Source organism: Haliotis cracherodii, unplaced genomic scaffold (assembly GCF_022045235.1).
Source record: "Haliotis cracherodii isolate W230 unplaced genomic scaffold, xgHalCrac1.p SCAF_8, whole genome shotgun sequence".
NCBI lineage: Eukaryota > Metazoa > Mollusca > Gastropoda > Lepetellida > Haliotidae > Haliotis > Haliotis cracherodii.
In genome coordinates this window covers 14187902-14207656 of record NW_027266341.1, presented here as the reverse complement: position 1 = coordinate 14207656, position 19755 = coordinate 14187902, and the positions used below count along the sequence as shown (strand labels likewise).

The window sequence follows — 19755 nt, the reverse complement described above, 5'->3', positions numbered from 1 at the left end:
GTGTGCGTGCGTGCGTGCGTGCGTGCGTGCGTGCGTGCGTGCGTGCGTGCGTGTGTGTGCGTGCCTGCGTGTGCCTACCTATAGTACTATACTATTTCTGTTGACATGATTTCATTACATGCGCTGCCTATGATGATTACATGGTAGTTGTACTTGGATAAGCCCTTAGATATATATTGGCATTTCCAAGGCGAGTTTTTCAGATGCCCAATACCATTGTCATTCCAGGTCAGTAATGACGATGTGATAGAAAACAGTATGCTTCCATAACTATTATATCAAATTGCATGTCCTGAGAACAAATACTGTTATAGTACACATTTAAACCTGCCGTTGTTCATACTTGTTTCTGCTGACTTTGACTTCTGTTTCTGCAAACATCAGTTCTAATTTATTGTAATAACAATGTTGATAGCATTCAAAGTCATCTTTTAAAAGTGATTTTTACTTTTGAAAACTAGTTGAGACAAACATTTGTTCCATTGACAGACTGGAATGTGGACAAACATCCACGACAAGTTGAAGGACCGGGTGGCCACCTCCAAGTCCTACAGCAAGAGCGTCAGACTCGAGGGCAACGTCTTCCCTCCACGAAAACTCAGAATATCTACTAAAATAGTCAGTCTGATTTTATACTACTCAACCTTGGGTAGGGATATTGGTCAATCTCATTAAACACAGACCTCGGTTCTCGCTACCGCTAAACAGAGATCTGAGGACATCCCATTAGGGGTCACGTCAGAACGACCTTTCATCCGACCAATCAGAGCGTTGCTTATTTCTATTCATCCAACCTCGAAAACGTTAACACGGGGTATTCAGAACGATAGTTACGGGTTTAACGACTGAATCCATACTATCTAGACAATCTATTAGCCATTCCAGATTTTTTTTGAATTGGGTTTCAAATTTGTAATCGAGAATTTGTCAAATTATGTTTCGAAGCGTAGTCGCCAATTTAAAAAGCACGAGAAAGCTGCCTTCTGATTGGTCATTTCATTGGTCGGTCAAAGTTCGCGCAAGGTCGTTCTGACGTGACCCGTAATGAGATGTCCTCAGATCTTTGTTTAGCGGTAGCGAGAACTAAGAACTGATTTTAATGAGATTGGGATATTGGTATGCTTTATACTTCAACTGAGATAGTTCATGCTTTAATTCCCAGCTGTTCCAATACACTCAAAATAAACTAATTATAAACTGCTGGACAAAAAAAACATATTTGAAAGATGGATTTGATAAAACATTACAAACGTGATGAAAAGTTTCTAGGTAGAAAACTGTCGCCGAGACACTGCAAACTTAAGGTCCAAACCACAGCTATGATACCTGTTTAAAATACATCACTATCGAATAACTATTTACCGTGTTGTATAAACCATTTCCCACTTGGTTTTGGTTTTTGGTTTGTTGTTTAACGCCGCACTCAGCAATGTTCCAGCTATATGACGGCGGTCTGTAAATAATCGAGTGATTAATATCATGAGCATCGATCCACGCAATCGGGATCGATGTCATGCATCAACTTAGTCAGCGAGCCTGACCACCATTTCCCGTTAGTCGCCTTTTACGACAAGCATAGTCGCGTTTTACGGAAAGCATGGGTTGCTGAAGACCTACTCTACCCCGGATCTTCACGGGTCCCTACTTGGTAAATTCAAAACTTGAATGCCAGAAATTGTCAGTATCCATTATCTGATGAAACAGATTCCATTGGGAGTAAAAGGCAAAATAGTGATGAAAATTATATGAATGGATCACTGAAAATCAGTGATGACATCAGGTGCTCTCGAAAAAGGTAAGAGTGGCCTGCTCCACCGATGAACGGTTATTGTGTTATAACGAAGGTATAAGAAGCTCTAAGAATATAACGAAATAAGATATACAAGTTTTCTATAAAGAGTTTTTAATTATTTAAGGAGCCGCCGTTTGTACAACGGAACCGAGACACCGGGGACTTTGAGGGGCATCTGATTGACATCCTAAAAGAAGTCAGTAAACTACTCCAGTTTGATTACAACGTTTCCTTGGTACCTGATGGAAAGTTTGGCAGCAAGAAGCCGTATGGCTGGACAGGGATGGTCAGGCAACTCTTAGACGATGTAAGCGATATCTACGTCGGTTCGTGACTCGCATCGGCAATTGTTAGCCATAGAGCAACGGAAACTTGTAACGAGGTCAAATAACAGTAGTTACATCTTTTCATATCTTTCCTGTTGTGAGGGCGGTGGGGTAGCCTAGTGGTTAAAGCGTTAGCTGGTCACGCAAAAGACCCGGGTTTGATTCCTCACATGGGTAAAATGTGTGAAGCCCATTTCTGGTTTCTCCTACCACATATTGCTGGAATTTTGATAAAACGGCGTAAAACCAGATTCACTGACTCTTATGGTGTCACCTTCAGCATCTCGTGTGTGTTGCGAGTGAAGGTTTATGAATTTGTCACTTATATTCAGATTTCTCCTTTATTTGTATGCCGCCTTTAGCAATATTCCAGCAATATAACGACCGATGTCACCAGAAATGAGCTTCACACATTTTACACACGTAAGGAATCGAACCCGGGCCTTCGGAGTGACGAGCGAATGCTTTAACCACTGGGCGACAAAGATTCGAAAATAAATACCCCTACTTATAAAACAGCCATATCATAATTTTCGCATCTCTGAAAAGGAAAAGGGGAAAATACGATTGAAGAGGCCTCAAAACAGCTGCATGATTCGTCACTGTTAAGTTACAGATATGACACCAGGTTCTCGCTGTGAGCATGTTCTGCTCTCATTGGAGTACCGACCGTGTGCGATAAGGCCATTGATGTATATTTTATATTGTACACGTAACATTCGGTAATAATGTTATTATTTCCTATTTAAGTTATTCTGGAAACATCCTTCTTAAATAAATCTTTGAAATGAGATTATGACTTAGTAATGAATATACTTCTTGATTAGACAAAGCAGCACGATTCCAGACTATTTGAGGTTAATCTTGATCCACCATTATTAAACAGTTCACATGTATTCTTAATTGATATAGTGACGTCAATAAGCAACACCCTATTGTAATTTCAGGAAGCTGACGTGGCTCTTGCTCCGTTCCAAGTCACGCCGTCTAGATCAGAAGTTGTTGATTTCACAAAGCCGTTCATGACGAAAGGGACTACCGTCGTAATAAAGAAACCAGATGAGACAGGTCTGAAAGTATTCCAGTTCCTGTCCCCTTTCACTGATCAGGTGTGGATCGCCATCTTCTTCTCCTTCCTCATCGTCAGCTTGGTGCTGTTCAGCGTCAGCAGGGTTAACTCTGACCGACAACAGAAGTACACCTACAACCTGAGGGAAAGCTTCTGGTATATCTGGGGCACGTTGTTGCGGGGAAGCTTAGTCGGAGCTCCTCATGCAATCTCAAGTCGTATTGTGGCCAGTGCCTGGTGGTTCTTCTGTCTCATCTTGATATCCTTGTACACAGCCAATCTGGCAGCCTTTCTGACAATTACCAATTCCAATGTTGGCATCAACTCAGCTGCTGATTTAGCAAACCAAGACTATTATGAATACGGTACCGTGGACGGTAGCCAAATTGAGTACTTCTTTAGACATACTAAAATGACGGATTATCAGAAAATGTGGGCACATATGTCCGCGCTACGCCCACAGTCGATTGTCAGAAGAGTCGAAGACGGATTTGAAAGGGTCAACTCGGGTCGGTATGCTTTCATATGGGATTCACCAACAATAACCCATGAGATATCTGGAGACTGTAACCTGATGCAGATCGGCCACCCGTTTGATCTGAAAGGGTATGGGATAGCATACACGAAGAATGCGCAGTTTGGTGAAGCTATTACCTTGGCGATACTTCGACTCATTGATGAGGGTGTCATGTACGGCATTGAACGAAAGTAAGTATTGTGTGTTATTAGGTGCTGATCATTTCATATTCTTCGAGGACTGGGGAATGTGGTGGGGAGTTGGGTTGGTTTTAGTGAATAAAAATATTTGTTGCTGACTTTACTTGAAATAATTAAGGTTTTGCAATAAAAGAAATGCTTGGCTAGAATTCTGGAGGTCCTGAAAAGAGAGTCATGAATTCGTTTTACATTGTACGGCTTTCAGAGTAAGAAGTTGTTGTTGGTTTAAGCAGTGACCAAAAAACTATTCAGTCCCTCCCCAGAAAATGACAATATAGTGTTAGTCCACTCAAAATTACATCAATGATTCTTTGTTTAAAATTGAAACTATAATTATTCATAAAATGCGAGACAATTACAATTGTTTTTTTCACTCGTGACAATGAGAAGTTTGAGCCTACTGTTACTGTGATATTAATCGCAGGGCAATATAAAGCATACATTGGAAAATTGGATTTGACCAAAGCATTACAGACATGTCAAAAGATTACGACAGTTACCGCAGCACAGCAAACATTAGGTCAAAACACAACCATCGTGCCCGTATCAAATACATCACCATCGAATAACAATTTCTAGTTTGTTTCATATTTAGCCACCATCAAACATGGGTGTATAGTTTCTTTTGCCCGGTAGCGTATATTACTCGAACGCATCGCACATATTCAGCTTCACGAAACCTGTACAAATTCATAGTTGAAATGGTTGAATTCATAACAGTAATGTTTGTCTGTATTGCGCTGACCATGTTCGTATATGTCTCGACTTACGCCCAGTTAATATTAAATGGACAAGGTCGTAAGACAATTCTTGCCTTGTACCCTCAAGATAGACCAACATTTAGTCCCAGAAATAAAGATCTCTTAATTACAAATATTTATCTACAAAATATGATATATAACCCAAGAGCTGAGGCAACTAGACTCCCCAAATCATTCTAGAGTTGAGTTGGAAGTACATTTCAATTTATTTTTTTGCGGTCTGGGAGACGAAGACTACGCATGTTGTCATAATATTACTATACCGATATGAATCTCAGTTATAAAAGCAGATTAAAATAGATCAAACAGATTGTAACTGGGATAATAAGAGAATCCTCTGGCTGAAATAATTTATGGCTGAATCCAATAGAAAGATAATTTTGTGTCCCCAGGAGTTTTTAGGCTTTCATTTGATTTAATTTAAGATCAATATCAATGACCAATGTTATTTGTTTGTTTAGTTGTTGTTGTTTTTTTATGTGTGTGTGTGTGTGTGTGTGTGTGTGTGTGTGTGTGTGTGTGTGTGTGTGTGTGTGTGTGTGTGTGTGTGTGTGTGTGTGTGTGTGTTTCAAAATATAATCAGACAGGATAAGGAAAAATACAAATACGAATTTTTTAATTTACTTTGGGCATTTTTGTGTGAAATGTGATCGTTATAACATTTATAGCGTTCACACGGGAAAAAAGTCACACATGCACTGCCGCGATCCTATATATAGCACTTCCACAAACAACTAGAGGTCAGTGTGAGCATGAACCACGTATCTCAGTTGAGTTCGGAAACAATTTGTGTATTTTCTAAATTTATAAACGTTATTACATTTGTTTTAAAACACACGTTAAACCGAAACATCCACATTCCTGATTCTTAAGGTCGCGGATCCGTAAGCTAATTAATAAAAACCGTGGTGTTGTGTATTAAAGAATTGATATTCATTTTAACCAATAACCACATCTGTAAAGTGAATGTGAGTGTGTAATTGGATCCCGGAATTTTGTTCGATTTTGCACTGCGTGTTATTACTCGATAAAGATAATTTCTCAATCCCAAATTTGAAATCTTTTAGGATAATTTCTAATATATTTGTATTTTACAATGTTGATAAACATGTGTTTTCAGATTTGCAAGTATTAGTGAGTATTTGATGCCCGGAAATACCCACATTTGAAATCTCCAGTTAACACAATCTAAGTGCCGTCGGATCCCAATGACATTGCCGGGCATTGAATACTCATTAACACCTGAAAACTGGAAACACATGAAGTTCATCTCCCAAATAACGCTTCTGTTTCAGATGGTGGAGACCGCAGTTCTGCCCTGACGCCCGGGCCAGCGCCAAAACCAAGTCCCTGGACGTCGAGAACGTGGCGGGCATGTTCCTTGTGCTGGCTGGCGGGGTCGGGATCTCAGGGATGCTCTGCTTTGTCAAGTTCTGTATTTCCAGGCCAAGAATGAAAAAGGTCATGTCTCATACAGTCAATAACAATAATAATAAAAGTAACACTCATAGTAGTTCTCTTTAAGAATATATAGCACCATGCACCTACGTCAAGTGAACCCGTGAAGGTCCGTGTAAGTCTTCAGCATCCCATGCTTCAAGTGTCTTAAGAGGCGACTAACGGAGTCGGAGGGTCAGGCTCGGCGACTTATTTGATGCATGAGATCATTTCCCAGTTGCGTAAATCGAGGCTCACGATGTCAACCACTTGGCTGTCTGATCCAGACTTGATTATTTACAGTCCGCGCTCATATAGCTGCAATATTGCTGAGTGTGGCGTTAAACAAACAGACAAACATAACGGTAGTTTTACACACGATTACATGGCACTATGCACCTACGTCAAGTGTGTCAGTGAGGTGTGAGTTGTGTCCATTCATATTATTGTCATAGTTGTTTTGCCTATCTAAACCGACTGGAATCCGTTTCGGCGGATAATCACGAGTTGTTTGTCTCTTGCATTGACGTAAATATATGAAATCGCTTCCAGCATAAGTCCTCCTCTGTTAGGTCATATGAATTAGTCCCTCTTTGAGTCTGAACATTCGCCATAACACCATTGGCAACTATCGTCTTTCATCTCCAGTATAATGATCCAGCCTCACCTATCGCCAGTGAAGGTTACAATTAAGTACCGTTTGGCTCCACAGGTCATCGGTGTCATTGTAGTCCTGTGGAGATATTCCTCTGTTATACTGATATGATCATCAATTCATTTAATGACAACATTTTCCTTCTGTAGCACATTTAACCTTTCGATTCCCTGCACAGCCATTATGATGTGTGAATCAGGTTTTCACATTTACCTGGTTTATTGCAAAAGCGGAATAAAATCACTCACTCACTCACTCACTCACTCACTCACTCACTCATTCACTCCGTGGGGCATTCACGCTGTTACAGAACAGAACAGAACAGAACTATATTTACGCTCAGGACGGGACAAAGGCAACAAAACCTTTTCCATATTTGAAAGAAATCTCCGACTATATTAGGATCATGTGTTTATGAATCACTATCAAACAGTGCTGACACCTGGTGTTCAGGAAAAGGTGAGCAAGTGAATCTAAACAGGGGTCAATGTCCATACACGTCATGGCAAATAAGACAGGTGGCATACACAAGATGTGATTGGCCCCCTTTTGACCCACACGATCTGTATATTATGAACTTTGCAAAACCTTTAAAAATCGTGATAAAAGTTACCAGATGTGTTCCTTTGATAGAATATTAGATTTTGTTCATGTCAACACTTACATGTTTTGAACTTACGCTTTACCCACGTCAGGCCTAAGACCCGGGTTCGATTCCGGTTTCGCCAATTTCTGGTGTCCCCCGCCGTGATATTGATGGAATATTGCATTGTAAAACCATCTCACTCTCTCACTCACTTTTGTTTACAGACAAAGACAGCTACCTACCACGATGACTTGGACAAGGATGAGTCGATGGTGAATGACGTGTACGACAGAAATACGGAGATACAGGTCTATGCCAATCATTCTGGGACGAACGGCAGAGGCGAAGCTTACGTTTCCTAGCACAGGCACCAGTGTTTAGGTCCAATTTTGATAGGGGAACCACACCCGAGGCTCGTGTTCGCTATGCGAACTGATGGTTAGTGATTGTGGAGACTTGATTCGAGTGTCAGAAGCGCGGCTTTGACTGGCACAAGGTATCTTTGCATAGCGCTGTTGAGAATTCGAGAATGTGACAGAGAGGTCTTGACCTGAATGAAGATCACGGTCAAGCTCAGGTGAAAATTAATGGGTGAAGGTGAAGGTCAACCTGATAAAAACATTTAGCCGAATTCACGGTTATGATTGGAAAAAGACAATATCTTAACAATCCAATTGAGAATGTGCCATTGTACAATCTGTACAAGCTAAACCCTGTCCAAGTGGAAGTTGAAGACTGCATGTCAAAACTCATGTGTCTGCTCGCATATGTGGCTATTATTTTCAATACATTGGAACATAATTGCCAAATATCTATTAACAATTTCGATACTTTCACAGCCTTGTAAAGGTATAAAAAAACAATGTTTGTGGACAATCTCTTTCATTCGTATCGTGCATGTGAAAATGAATGAATGTTCTGCCAAAACACAGCACAAATATGTGTTGATTGTTATGAAAGTGCACAACATGCGTTTATACATCTGCTGTATCTATGAGCCTTTGAGTCTATATTCCATGTACATAAGCCGTGATGACTGCAACATTTAATCCTTTTCTACAAATGGTCAATCGTGTCGTGAATGTTAATGTGTCTGACTACAGGTGGTCGAATCATTGTTGGAACCGTATGAAACCATTCTAAGTAAAACCCTGTAAATCAACACTGTATTGTTCCCAGTGACATACTCCTGATTAAGATATTAAGGTCAACTGTATGACGTATTATGCCTTTGTGTTTGTGTATGTATTGGGAGCATGTATGATCCAGTCGTCTAAGGGGCGGTCGGGTAGCCTGTTGGTTAAAGCATTTGCTCGTCACGCCGAAGACCCGGGTTCGATTCCCGACATGGGTACAATGTGTGAAGCCCATTTCTGGTGTGCCCCGCCGTGATATTGCTGGAATATTGCTAAAAGCGGCGTAAAACCAAACTCACTCACTCACTCACCCAGTCGTCTAAGGCGCAACAATTCGCTGTGCAGAGTTGCTTCCCTTCTGTACACCAGAAATATAGGATCGTGGGTTCGAATCCCAGATTCGCCCTGATTTTGTTTCTAGGTTTGTCAGCACCATATCCGTGCTAAAAGACACCCCAGGCTTTCCTCCCACATTAAGCTGCCACGCCGTGATATAACTGAAAAATTGTTGAAGCGGCACTGTATATATGTAGAGGTCCCCATCATTAATCGTCCGGATTTCGGGGTTTCTGGAGTAACGAGGTCCGTGTTAAAAGGGTTTCACGGTGGCACTATTTGTAACAATTAGGAGACCTAAAATAAACTGCTGGGCAAAATAAAGTACATACACTTAAAATGGATTTGACCATAACAGTACAAATCGTTGAACACAGGCTGAAACAGTCGCCGAAACACTACTTTCTTTTGCCCGGCAGTTTAGTTGACTTGTTTCACAAGGTTGTACCAGTGATCGGGGACCGTGTGGTCCGGCCTTAATCATTATTCCATTGGAATTATGACAAGAATCTGCTGGTCTGTTCTCATAGTCATACTAATGTAATTAACAAAACTGAATGAACTCTGAAATTGAACGTTTCTCTTTAATATTGTCATGAAGCTGAACTGTCGTTTTACAGTTTTGAACACTAAAGACATTTACTGTATCTTTTGTCATTTTGTTCATAAGACGCGTACGTGTCTTTCCCCTGGGGATTCCGGGTTTAAATAGATCCCCATTAACCTATACTTGTCTCCCAGTTGAGAGTCAAGGTTAGAATAGATCCCCATTGACCTGTACTTGTCTCCAAGTTGAGAGTCCAGGTTAGAATAGATCCCCATTGACCTGTACTTGTCTCCCAGTTAAGAGTCAAGGTTAGAATAGGTCTCCATTAACCTGTACTTGTCTCCAAGTTGAGAGTCCAGGTTAGAATAGATCCCCATTGACCTGTACTTGTCTCCCAGTTAAGAGTCAAGGTTAGAATAGATCCCCATTGACCTGTACTTGTCTCCAAGTTGAGAGTCCAGGTTAGAATAGATCCCCATTGACCTGTACTTGTCTCCCAGTTAAGAGTCAAGGTTAGAATAGGTCTCCATTAACCTGTACTTGTCTCCCAGTTGAGAGTCCGGGTTAGAATAGATCCCCATTGACCTGTACTTGTCTCCCAGTTAAGAGTCAAGGTTAGAATAGGTCTCCATTAACCTGTACTTGTCTCCCAGTTGAGAGTCCGGGTTAGAATAGATCCTCATTACCCTATACCTGTCTCCCAGTTGAGAGTCCGGGTTAGAATGGGTCACCATTTACCTATTCTTGTCGTATCTGGTGACTATGTTGTAGACTCAGTGACTTGATGATAGCGTGACATAGTACCGTCACTTACTCCAAGCACCCATCATGTAGTTTGAACATCACAGACTGCAGAACATCACAAAAGCAACAAACGCAACGGATAAACGTTCCTTCCACGGTTGAAAGAAAGTTTACCACCTTTCTATGACAGCCAGGTATGCCTTTATTTTATATGTAAATGTTCTCTAAGTTGGTTGAAGAACAATAGGAGTGAGCGATCGAGTTTGGTATTAAAGCGTATCGGGTGAATGTGAAGTGAAATTTAAATTTAATCGTTATCATTTTGGTGAAACCCACAAGCACGTGTTTGGTGCTAAAAGACCCATTAATCTCAAACCCACGATCAGAGGACCCTGGTCCGACTATGGGGCATAACTTTGCGCAGCGAATTGCATCGACCTCTTCTTATAAAACGATCATTGAATAAAAAAACACGTTTTTAACACCGGATAATGAATATTGCTCTCTTAAAAGAGGTTCACGTGTACATGGCGTATGAACATGCTTGCTTTGTTTTGATACAAAGAACACAATGTGAAGAGATGACAGATGCAAGATGTAATATGGACATTTGAGGAAAGACAGCGATATGAATCGACATACTTTCACACACTCACACTATCGCCTTTTGATTAAACAGCTATTTACTTTAATAGGACAATGTGTATGGATATTCAAGCGAATTCCTTTGCAATAAGTGCGCATCATATGAAAAGAAAAGAAATGGCTTATAAAATCACAGACCGACGATTGTGTGAATTATATTTCTGCTTTTCGATACTATCAATACATGATTACAAATCCCAATAAAACGGACTCAGTCAAAAATCCATTAGAGATGTCGACTGCCCCCAAAACACAAGCAACAAAGGCAAACGTGAAACTGATCTACTCCTGAAGGTTAAACAACAAAACCCTTTCTACAAATGGGATATTCCATTGAAAGACGTCCGACGTGGTAAGCAGTAATCAGAGCCGTCGAGTGATGACCCTCAGTGTGCATGGCTACCCCGCTGTGACACCCGATGTTGAGATTACATCGTTACATGGCATGGGACGCTGAGCGCTCGCAGACAAATTCACTCTGGCCCAAAATCAATAGGCACTGAGGCAAGACCTAACTGAGCCCCATTGTTTTGCAATCAATACTTGGTCATATTACTAATGAACACGTTACTCCCCATTTCATGTCAATATTTGGCAATGACATTATTTTTTTGTTCTGAAGTATCATTGGGTATTTCCAAGGCTGTGGTCATAAATTCAACATGAAAATGCTTTTTATTACTTAATGGGTGTCGGTGGGGTATGATTTTTTAGATAACAAAGTAGTTTAATCCCCAGTAAAAAAGTAATTCCTCTAAAAGGCTGTGTCCGTAAGCCGTGAGACACTGACCCGAGACCAAAGCCTAAGGTATGAAATAACTTGGTACGTACATATTGCATTAACCATAAACTGCACAGTGTTGCTGTATTGAAGAGCGTGACCATCATTAATGTACCTTGGAGAATTAGTGAGGCAGCATGGTTTAATGAAATGGTCTTGTGTTGAATTGCAAGAGAAAGGTCACTTGTTTGGATTGACATAATTGCAATGTGAATGTGAGGATTGAATGTAACCAGTGAATGATTGACTGACATTGGCAGGTAATGTTTGTGGGATAAGCGTGACCAGTGAATGATTGACTGACATTGACATGAAATGTTTGTGGGATGAGTGTGACCAGTGAATGATTGACTGACATTGACATGTAATGTTTTTAGGATGAGCATTAACAGTTAAAGATTAACTGACATTAGCATGTAATGTTTGTGGGATGAGTGTGACCACTTAATGATAGGCGGACTTTGACATGTAATGTGTGTGGGTTGAGTGTAACCAGTGAATGATTGACTAACATTGACAGGTAATGTTTGTGGGATGTGTGTGACCAGTGAATGATTGACTGACATTGACAGGTAATGTTTGTGAAATAAGTGTGACCAGTGAATGATTGACTGACATTGACAGGTAATGTGTGTGGGGTGAGTGTAACCAGTGAATGATTGACTAACATTGACAGGTAATGTTTGTGGGATGTGTGTGACCAGTGAATGATTGACTGACATTGACATGTAATGTTTGTGGGATAAGTGTGACCAGTGAATGATTGACTGACATTGACAGGTAATGTGTGTGGGGTGAGTGTAACCAGTGAATGATTGACTAACATTGACAGGTAATGTTTGTGGGATGTGTGTGACCAGTGAATGATTGACTGACATTGACAAGTAATGTTTGTGGGATAAGTGTGACCAGTGAATGATTGACTGACATTGACAGGTAATGTGTGTGGGGTGAGTGTAACCAGTGAATGATTGACTAACATTGACAGGTAATGTTTGTGGGATGTGTGTGACCAGTGAATGATTGACTGACATTGACAGGTATTGTTTGTGGGATAAGTGTGACCAGTGAATGATTGACTGACATTGACAGGTAATGTGTGTGGGGTGAGTGTGACCAGTGAATGATTGACTGACATTGACAGGTAATGTTTGTGGGATGAGTATGACCAGTGAATGATTGACTGACATTGACAGGTAATGTTTGTAGGATGAGTTTGACCAACGAATGATTGACTGACTTTGACATGTAATGTTTGTGGGATGAGCGTAACAGTGAATGATTGACTGACATTGACATGTAATGTTTCTGGGATAAGTGTGACCAGTGAATGATTGACTGACAATGACATGTAATGTTTGTAGGATGAGCGTAACAGTGAATGATTGACTGACATTGACATGTAATGTTTGTGGGATAAGTGTGACCAGTAAATGATTGACTGACAATGACATGTAATGTTTGTAGGATGAGTATGACCAGTGAATCATTGACTGACTTTGATATGTAATGTTTGAGGGATGTGTGTGACCAGTGATTGATTGACTGACATTGACAGGTAATGTTTGTGGGATGAGTGTGACCAGTGAATGATTGACTAACATTGACAGGTAATGTTTGTGGGATGAGTGTGACCAGTGAATGATTGACTGACATTGACATGTAATGTTTGTGGGATAAGTGTGACCAGTGAATGATTGACTAACATTGACAGGTAATGTTTGTGGGATGAGTGTGACCAGTGAATGATTGACTGATATTGACAGGTAATGTTTGTGGGATGAGTGTGACCAGTGAATGATTGACTGACATTGACATGTAATGTTTGTTGGATAAGTGTGACCAGTGAATGATTGACTAACATTGACAGGTAATGTTTGTGGGATGAGTGTGACCAGTGAATGATTGACTGATATTGACAGGTAATGTTTGTGGGATGAGTGTGACCAGTGAATGATTGACTGACATTGACATGTAATGTTTGTTGGATAAGTGTGACCAGTGAATGATTGACTGGCATTGACAGGTAATGTTTGTTGGATAAGTGTGACCAGTGAATGATTGACTGGCATTGACAGGTAATGTTTGTGGGATAAGTGTGACCAGTGAATGATTGACTGACATTGACATGTAATGTTTGTGGGATAAGTGTGACCAGTGAATGATTGACTGACATTGACATGTAATGTTTGTGGGATGAGTGTGACCACTAAATGACAGGTGGACTTTGACATGTAATGTGTGTGGGATGAGCGTGACCAGTGAATGATTGAGTGACATTGACATGTAATATTTGTAGGATGAGCATTAACAGTGATAGATTGACTGACATTAGCATGTAATGTTTGTGGGATGAGCATTAACAGTGATAGATTGACTGACATTAGCATGTTATGTGTGTGGGATGAGCGTGACCAGTGAATGATTGACTGACATTGGCAGGTAATGTTTGTGGGATAAGCGTGACCAGTGAATGATTGACTGACATTGACATGTAATGTGTGTGGGATGAGCGTGACCAGTGAATGATTGAGTGACATTGACATGTAATATTTGTAGGATGAGCATTAACAGTGATAGATTGACTGACATTAGCATGTAATGTTTGTGGGATGAGCATTAACAGTGATAGATTGACTGACATTAGCATGTTATGTGTGTGGGATGAGCGTGACCAGTGAATGATTGACTGACATTGGCAGGTAATATTTGGTGGACTACGGTAGAGCAGAAAAATAATACATACCATTTTCGAGAACACCTGGTGTCATCAGTTATTCTCGGTGGTCCAGCCAAATAATTAGCGCAGCTATTTTGTCTTTTGCTCCCAATTGAATATATTTGGGATAATCGAGACAGGCTATTCTCAGGAGTTGACGCTTTATATTTACTGTTTGTCGGATGAATGTAACCAGTGAATAATGCAATGCAATGATTGTATGAGTGTTATCAGAGAATGATTGACTGAGATTTCCATGCATAATAAGCGAAATCAGTTAATAAATTAACGATAGCGTCTCGTGAATCTATTGTCGATGCTTTATACCTACCTACTAGTCAGTGAGTGAGGAGTGAGTAAGTGAGGTTTTACGCCGCTTTTAGCAATGTTCCAGCAATATCAGTGCGGGAAACATCAGAAATGGGCTTCACACGATGTATCCATGTAGGAAATCGAACTCGAGCCTTCAGCGTGACGAGCAAACGATATAACCAAAGGCTACCCCGCCACCGACTAACTCAAACAGGATATTTGGTTGGTCCTGCTTCACAAGTACATTGGTCATTGGTCCCGAGTGCCTCCGAGCGCTGGGTTCCTTATCCGTACCAGGATCCGCCGAAATACAACTGTTCAAAAAACACAGCACAAAACAAACATTGACTACTCGGACAAGTTTACATCACTGTACCGATGTTCATATGTTCACATTGGTCAAGCGACAAACCCCTTCAATATTCATATCAATCGATTGTACGATTCCCACCATGTTATAACCATGTGTTTATGAATCACTATCAAATAGTGATGATACCAGGTGTTCGCGATAAGGTGGCACACGTCACAAACACATGCAAAGACAAGTCAATCGTTCGCCTTAAAAACACGGGGACATGGCAAAAGTCAACATGAGAAATTTTTGTCCCTGAAACGTCAAATTTGGAAATTTCCTGCACCTGTCTTCCATAAAATGTTTTGAAAGTAATTGTCCAATGGGTCGTCCTCCAAATGGATTGGGGGGCGGTCGGGTGACCCAGTGGTTAAAGCATTCGCTCGTCACGTCGAAGCCCCGGTTCGATTCCCAAAATGGGTACAATGTGTGGAGCCAATTTCTGGTGTCCCCCGCTGTGATATTGCTTGAATATTGCTAAAAGCGGCGTAAAACCATACTCACTCACCCCAATGGATTGAGACCATTAATTTTGTACATGATGTGTGTGTGAAGTAGAAATTACGTTAGAGTTGGGCCATATGAGGTGCACATGCCATGTAATGTTCTCAGCCAATACTGTGATGTGTGGTCAATGATACAGGTTTGCATAGCATTACTGATTACCCAGACCCACCCAAACCCACTCACTCACTCACCATCATTTCCGCCGTGTTGCTGTTACTGTTTAGCTCTAATTCAAGCATTATGTGTTCTGCACAAACTCAGAACATGAGATTGTAAATGATCGCACGGTGAAGTTGTAATTCAAGAACACGTATGTTGTGCAGAAGGTAGACGTGGTTGATATGTTGCTCTGAAACAAGGTACAGAACAGATCCTATTGTTACTGTAGGCCATACTCAAATATAATATGACCACTACCATATTCGAAATGTTGTATGATTTGTGCCGGAAAATTTATTGATTTTCAAAGATAAGATGTCTCAGATACCAAACAGCAGATGTGTATTGTGCGAAAAAAATGGTTTCATTTAAAAAAAATCTTAAATCAAACTATATTTTAAAAAATAACCATGCAGAAGTATTCTTTAAGTGCTGACAACCGACCAATAGAGTTAAGATTTCTGGAAACAATATCGCTACCTTAAGATATTTTCAATTGCAAATCAAACATATGATAAAATCATCTGAGAGGTATAGTTTCTTTTTTTCGACGGCGATGTATTACATACGGGTATCTTCGTTTGGGACCTTAAGTTTGCCTTGATTCGACGACTGTTTTCAGCCCAGTAACGTTTTGATAACGTTTGGAATTCTTTGGTCAAATTCGATTTTCAAGCGTATTCTTTCTTTTTCCCGGCAGTTACGTGGAGAATTGGTGAGCGAGGCGTTGAACGAGAAACACAAAGAAGCAATTATTAATCTACCTTCACATATTGCTATCACATATTATTATAATTTCAGGTGTGCAATATACTTTTCCGGGTGAAAATAGATTTCACATTAAAATATTGAGTTAATTATTTCTGAAATAAAGCAATTCATCTCTAATCCAGAAACTCTCATTTCACGACGTTTCAGAACTACTTCCTGCTCCTTTACCTGATGAAGTGGCAAGAAGTAGCTGAAACTTCTGTACAAAGTCAGTGAGGTGGTCCAGACCAGACCAGACTCATCACGATTTAATGACATTCATTGAAAACTTGTAACCCATAGACAATAAAATTTGTGTAACTGGTTAACATGAACCAAAAATATATCGTTTATGTCTACTGTGTGGCGATGAGAGTTATGCTATTTTTCATCATCAACTGCTTGTTTGTGACAGGTTACAACGTAAAAGAAATAAACTGCATGAAAAACTATTTGATATTTTGACACTTCATCAATGTTTGCTACTGGAAGATTGTGTGCAGGATGAAGTTAAGATTGTGACATTACTTGAGGGCATTACACAAATCATAGAATGCATGCACCTTAATACATGGACTACTCTCATTAACATCGTCTCCAGAGAAATCAGTTCCTCGAACCTACAGTCCATGCTATCCCTGAAGAATATACATTACAGTGTGTAAATAACAGAGAAACAATCATTCGTATTTGTACCCTCCGAAACCACTGGAGGAAACATTCATTCATTCATTCATTCATTCATTCATTCTTTCATTCTTTGATTCATTCATTCATTCAGTAGCTCCGAAGGTCTCTACAAAGAATAAAAGAAGTTGACATCCATAAAAGCGTGTCATGTCTTAAGGATGTTGAAACCCCCAAGCACCCACTCTACTCGTGTATAACACCCGTAGGGCAGTACTCGTATATAACACCCGTAGGGCAGCACTCGTATATAACACCCGTAGGGCTGTACTCGTGTATAACACCCGTAGGGCTGTACTCGTGTATAACACCTGTAGGGATGTACTCGTGTATAACACTCGTAGGGCTGTACTCATGTAAAACACTCGTAGGGCTGTACTCATGTATAACACTCGTAGGACTGTACTCGTGTATAACACCCATAGGGCTGTACTCGTGTATAACACTCGTAGGGCTGTACTCGTGTATAACACTCGTAGGGCTGTACTCATGTAAAACACTCGTAGGGCTGTACTCGTGTATAACACTCGTAGGGCTGTACTCGTGTATAACACCTGTAGGGCTGTACTCATGTAAAACACTCGTAGGGCTGTACTCGTGTATAACACTCGTAGGGCTGTACTCGTGTATAACACCTGTAGGGATGTACTCGTGTATAACACTCGTAGGGCTGTACTCGTGTATAACACCCGTAGGGCTGTACTCGTGTATAACACCCGTAGGGATGTACTCGTGTATAACACTCGTAGGGCTGTACTCGTGTATAACACTCGTAGGGCTGTACTCGTGTATAACACCCGTAGGGCTGTACTCTTGTATAACACCCGTAGGGCAGTACTCGTGTATAACACTCGTAGGGCTGTACTCGTGTATAACACTCGTAGGGCTGTACTCATGTATAACACCTGTAGGGATGTACTCATGTATAACACTCGTAGGGCTGTACTCATGTATAACACCTGTAGGGCTGTACTCATGTATAACACTCGTAGGGCTGTACTCATGTATAACACCTGTAGGGCTGTACTCATGTATAACACCCGTAGGGATGTACTCGTGTATAACACCTGTAGGGATGTACTCATGTATAACACCTGTAGGGCTGTAATCGTGTATAACACTCGTAGTGCTGTACTCGTGCATAACACTCGTAGGGCTGTAATTGTGTATAACACTCGTAGGGCTGTACTCGTGTATAACACCCATAGGGCAGTACTCATGTATAACACCCATGGGGCTGTACTCGTGTACAACACCCGTAGGGCTGTACTCGTGTACAACACTCGTAGGACTGTACTCATGTAAAACACTCGTAGGGCTGTACTCGTGTATAACACCCGTAGGGCTGTACTCGTGTATAACACTCGTAGGACTGTACTCATGTAAAACACTCGTAGGGCTGTACTCGTGTATAACACTCGTAGGGCTGTACTCATCTTAAACACTCGTAGGGCTGTACTCGTGTATAACACTCGTAGGACTGTACTCATGTAAAACACTCGTAGGGCTGTACTCGTGTATAACACTCGTAGGACTGTACTCATGTAAAACACTCGTAGGGCTGTACTCGTGTATAACACTCGTAGGACTGTACTCATGTAAAACACTCGTAGGGCTGTACTCGTGTATAACACTCGTAGGGCTGTACTCATCTTAAACACTCGTAGGGCTGTACTCGTGTATAACACTCGTAGGACTGTACTCATGTAAAACACTCGTAGGGCTGTACTCGTGTATAACACTCGTAGGACTGTACTCATGTAAAACACTCGTAGGGCTGTACTCGTGTATAACACTCGTAGGACTGTACTCATGTAAAACACTCGTAGGGCTGTACTCGTGTATGACACTCGTAGGACTGTACTCATGTAAAACACTCGTAGGGCTGTACTCGTGTATAACACCCGTAGGGCTGTACTCGTGTATAACACCCGTAGGGCTGTACTCGTGTATAACACCCGTAGGGCTGTACTCGTGTACAACACTCGTAGGGCTGTACTCGTGTACAACACCCGTAGGGCTGTACTCGTGTATAACACCCGTAGGGCTGTACTCGTGTATAACACCCGTAGGGCTGTACTCGTGTATAACACTCGTAGGACTGTACTCATGTAAAACACTCGTAGGGCTGTACTCGTGTATAACACTCGTAGGGCTGTACTCATGTAAAACACTCGTAGGGCTGTACTCGTGTATAACACTCGTAGGACTGTACTCATGTAAAACACTCGTAGGGCTGTACTCGTGTATAACACTCGTAGGACTGTACTCATGTAAAACACTCGTAGGGCTGTACTCGTGTATAACACTCGTAGGACTGTACTCATGTAAAACACTCGTAGGGCTGTACTCGTGTATAACACTCGTAGGGCTGTACTCATCTTAAACACTCGTAGGGCTGTACTCGTGTATAACACTCGTAGGACTGTACTCATGTAAAACACTCGTAGGGCTGTACTCGTGTATAACACTCGTAGGACTGTACTCATGTAAAACACTCGTAGGGCTGTACTCGTGTATAACACTCGTAGGACTGTACTCATGTAAAACACTCGTAGGGCTGTACTCGTGTATGACACTCGTAGGACTGTACTCATGTAAAACACGCGTAGGGCTGTACTCGTGTATAACACCCGTAGGGCTGTACTCGTGTATAACACCCGTAGGGCTGTACTCGTGTATAACACCCGTAGGGCTGTACTCGTGTACAACACTCGTAGGGCTGTACTCGTGT

General features: G+C 41.1%; 1 protein-coding gene across 2 annotated transcripts in view; it reads left to right on the top strand.

The window, feature by feature from the left end:
- LOC139449950 (glutamate receptor ionotropic, kainate 2-like) overlaps positions 1-9437 on the top strand; it is a 35657-nt gene extending 26220 nt beyond the window's left edge. For both annotated transcript variants that reach the window (XM_071231565.1, XM_071231564.1), the window contains 5 exons: positions 490-618; positions 1917-2099; positions 3066-3895; positions 5961-6126; positions 7568-9437. In XM_071231565.1, coding sequence (XP_071087666.1) covers positions 490-618; positions 1917-2099; positions 3066-3895; positions 5961-6126; positions 7568-7705 — 1446 coding nt within the window. In that variant the 3' untranslated portion in view covers positions 7706-9437. The remainder of the gene's footprint in view (positions 1-489; positions 619-1916; positions 2100-3065; positions 3896-5960; positions 6127-7567) is intronic.
- The last annotated feature ends 10318 nt before the right edge of the window (positions 9438-19755 follow it).